Source organism: Homarus americanus, unplaced genomic scaffold, assembly GCF_018991925.1.
Source record: "Homarus americanus isolate GMGI-L3 unplaced genomic scaffold, GMGI_Hamer_2.0 scaffold14072, whole genome shotgun sequence".
Lineage (NCBI taxonomy): Eukaryota > Metazoa > Arthropoda > Malacostraca > Decapoda > Nephropidae > Homarus > Homarus americanus.
This window is the reverse complement of record NW_024754528.1, coordinates 2,760,541-2,764,455: the sequence shown is the minus strand read 5'-3', so window position 1 is coordinate 2,764,455 and position 3,915 is coordinate 2,760,541. Positions and strand designations below refer to the sequence as shown.

Genomic DNA, 3,915 nt, shown 5'->3' with positions numbered 1-3,915 from the left:
TGACGGTCAGGTTTCCTATGTCGCCCATTTTGGTGGAGTTGAGAAGCAATAGAGTACCTCGTAGACCTCCCTGTGGATAGTGGGACACCATGTTAGTGTGATAGTCAATGTACAGTAGCTAGTGAAAACATTTTGGAAAGAAATTATGGTAAAAATGGAGAGAGAGAGAGAGAGAGAGAGAGTGAGAGAGAGTGAGAGAGAGACGAGACGAGACGAGAAAATGCAAGAGTGAACTATGAGACTGTATCCTGGACTTCATAATCCACTCGATTAACTCAATAATTATTATAGTGACAAAGTGCAGTACATTAGCCAAGTCAGGAAGCAATGTATGCTAACCATCCTCAAGGGTATCAAATATTAGTCTCCCATCCTGGAAATACTGTACCCAAGAGGAATGTGATAAAATGGGTAAACTGAGAATAAAAAAAAGTTTTATCCCGTAAAAAAAAAAAAAACAAAAAAAAAACTATTTTTTTACACAAGACAATTATTAAAAAAAATTTAGTTAGAATTTTGTATGTAATTATATTTAATTTATTTACCTATTCATATTCTTTATTTGACTTTATATACTGTTCAGGCAGATACAGTTTTACGAACATACATAAAGAACCCATATTTCATACACAAACACCTCGAAACGGATGAAAGTGATAGGCTACAATTACAGTTAATTTACGAATCCATCTTGACTATAAAAACAATGACATAGTTCAGTCACAAACCGAGCTTTCAGAATGTCACCAGTGAGCTATAAAAGGAGGCGTTTTATTTTTATAACTCACTCTCAAAAATGAGATCAATAACAACCATGAGGGCGGAGTAAGACAGTCAACCTTAATATAGTCCAGTGACCACTTCTGTAACTCACCTTAAGAGTATAGTCAATTAGCGCCTCGTACTCATCCTTCTCCTGGTCTGTGTTGACTTCGTTGCCTTCTTCCTCTTCCTTAATATTCTCCCCATTCTTACTTCCTTTCTCCCTTCTCATTCCCATCTCAGGATTGAAAAAATTTGGCCATCCGAAATTAATCTTGTGTTCTGCTACGGTTTTGGGGGCTGCATCCACTGTCAAGATATATGTATATATATATATATATATATATATATATATATATATATATATATATATATATATATATATATATACTGTATAAAACCTTTTAAAACATCAGATGAAAAGTTGTCATTATCTTTCAACACAGATTTCCAAGCTTTGATATATTCTAGTAGTTATCTATGAAATAATTAAAGAAAACGATACTTCATAGAAAACAAACGACAATGCTTGGGTGACAAATATATTCTATTATATAACCATCTCGCATAGTGAGATTATTGAATGTATTTTAAAGTCTAATTCATTTGGATCTGTTTAGTGGACAATCATGAATATCATACAATGTTTAAAAAGAAGTATTGCTACTATCTCCAATCACAAAGTAAATTATAGTATAAACTATCTACACTACAGTACAGTATGTAGATCACTGGCGTTTAATGTAATAAAGGATATAGAGTTAACTTGTGTATGTTTCCAGAATTTTAAGGACCACAGGTTCCATTAACTTTTCATTTAAATCAAAACATTGCTTCCACTAATCTCAAATACCATTCATTTTTTTTAAACATTTATTGATCTCTCTGCACGTTCGATCTCTTCTTATCTATTTCTTTCTCTTCATCTCACGTATTCTCTACCGTCATATCCAGTCACAGTGTACAAAACGGCTGACAAACCTAAGAGAAGCCAATCTAGCCAAAGTGTTACAAGAACTTGGAGACTACCATAACTAGATCGACTTGTTTACCTTTAGTTGGGAGAATAAAATATCACGCGACTCATTGAGCATCCACACGCAGGTAAACGTCACCTCTCCGGAGCAACACAGTGAAACTCGCCCACCTGTTGCGACCAATATCATTCTGAAGCTTTCTAACTTTCTCCTTCACACACCTCTCACTCGTTCAAGTGATTTATGACCGATTTTTAGTTCAAATGATTTTTTATGTTTTATTTTTCCATCATTGTTTATATTTCCTGGCTGCTGTTCCGTGGTTGTTAAAGAGGCTGCATCTTTTATGGAAAGACTTTCGTCGAACGATATTCTGAGGTGCTTGTCGTAATAAAAATTAATTACAAAGATTAGCTGGAGATAAGAAATGCTGATATGCTTAGACATGTCTGGAATGTTAAAAGTTAATGTTTAAAAGGTAAAGTCAGTCTGTACTCATTATAAAACGTATAAAATATAATTTAAAATATTTCAAGAATCATTACTTAACATTAATTACTATAATTCGAAATTTTTGTAACCCAAACCCTTATAAAGTCACTCTTATCTGACGCGAGGCGTAAAAATTACAATATTTCAATGATTTACGGGGGCTGAGAGAATTTATAGGATTCCAGACTCTAGAAGACAAGAATAATACAGAGAGAAGACTTAATAACCATGCACTCTGGCCTTGGCTCACTCCTACTTGGACTACTCACCGTGCAGCGCCGCCAGCGTGACACACCACATCACCACTAATCTGACAGCTGAGCCAGCGATGGCCATCTTCGCGCCGTGGTCCCTCCCGCCTACTGTATAGTGTTAGTCAGCACCTCCAGGATGTGGATAAGTCTTTGTTTCTCTCCGAGTACTTTAGGTAATTGTCAAAAAATAGATTAAATCCTCTTATAAATTTTCAGTTTGTCCTTGTTAGTAGATACTTTGTTTTTCTGTAAATTTTACTTTAGAATTTTCTCATGGTTTAACGAGTGTCCGCTAATGGTAACACAAATCACACATTACTTTCTGAAATGTCATGTTTTCACTGTTAACGACACTCCAACACCATGGTAAAACTTCTGCAGGGATAAACAAGAGGAAGTCCCCAGGACCTGCTAGCCGAAGCGTGGAAGACTATAGACTGAGCCAAGACCTGGAACTGAGCTACACAGAGCAACCAGAAGTGACAACAGACGGCGGACGACGAAGCTTTCTCCCCGCCGCTCCTGCATGTTGCCAGAGGGAGTCAGCGGAAGAAGGCTGTACGGCGCCAGGATCATCTCAAGTTATCGTCACTACTACACGTGCGGGCTTAAGCAAGTGTGAAGAGGATGTATGATTTCATGATTATCAGCGTATTATAAATATTGCACTGTTGTATTGTACACTTATAAAGTAATATTATGGCACTAAAGCTAAATACACTATCGCTCGCACACACAAAGAGAAAAACAACTTTGTCAATCTTTACCATTTTTTTTAGAAATAGTTTTGTTCGAAATGCTGTAGTTAGTCCATTTCCACAACTGTGTGGGAGACAATGCTTAAATGGTCTCGTTTGCCAGATCCGGAGGGTAAGTATGGTATAGCGTCACATAAGCCCCTGTTGCTCGCGCTGCTATGTTAGCCATATGTCGCTGCTGGGGTGAAAGCCGTCAAATTAACACCGAACAACCTTTTCCCTGGAACATTACGTACGTCTGGGTTATTCTTATTGTGTCATGTGTTTGATCGTTTCTGTCTGGGCGAGTCCGAAGATTAGTGCATTTTATGTTGTATAACACTCGTATGTTCATCTCTAGTAACTGCAAAATTGTAGTGAATGCTAACAACTTTTATCAACAGATTTAATGAGAGTTACTTGTTGTAAATCCTTTCACTCAGAATTATTTTGAATGATGAAAATTTTATAAATTTTTAATGATTCACAATTTTCAGTGCTGGACAGTTCAGGACGCCGACTAAAACTTTAAAACTTTCAGGAGAACGTCATTTGCTGAGAACAAAATAGCTCCCCCCTCCCCCCCAAGAAAAAAGTGAAATGACTAATCAAAAATGTGAAATTCCAGAAGATGTCCTCCGTAAACTTCCTGACCTCTCGTACGTCTATGGGAAAGGGTCTCGGAAAGGGGAC

At 36.9% G+C, this 3,915-nt stretch overlaps 1 protein-coding gene across 2 annotated transcripts in view; it reads right to left on the bottom strand.

Moving 5' to 3' along the window:
• The window catches only part of LOC121855846 (phospholipase A2 A2-actitoxin-Ucs2a-like), a 7,206-nt gene extending 4,234 nt beyond the window's left edge, over positions 1–2,972 (bottom strand). The window contains exons 1-3 of one of the 2 annotated variants that reach the window (XM_042351009.1): positions 2,501–2,972; positions 875–1,071; positions 1–70 (exon numbers count right to left, since the gene is read on the bottom strand). The exon at positions 1–70 is cut by the window's left edge and continues 211 nt beyond it. In XM_042351009.1, the coding sequence (XP_042206943.1) occupies positions 1–70; positions 875–1,071; positions 2,501–2,567 (334 nt within the window). In that variant the 5' untranslated portion in view covers positions 2,568–2,972. Of the gene's footprint in view, positions 71–874; positions 1,072–1,814; positions 1,913–2,500 lie in introns of those variants that run through there. The other variant, XM_042351010.1, reaches the window with a different exon arrangement.
• Positions 2,973–3,915: the final 943 nt, after the last annotated feature.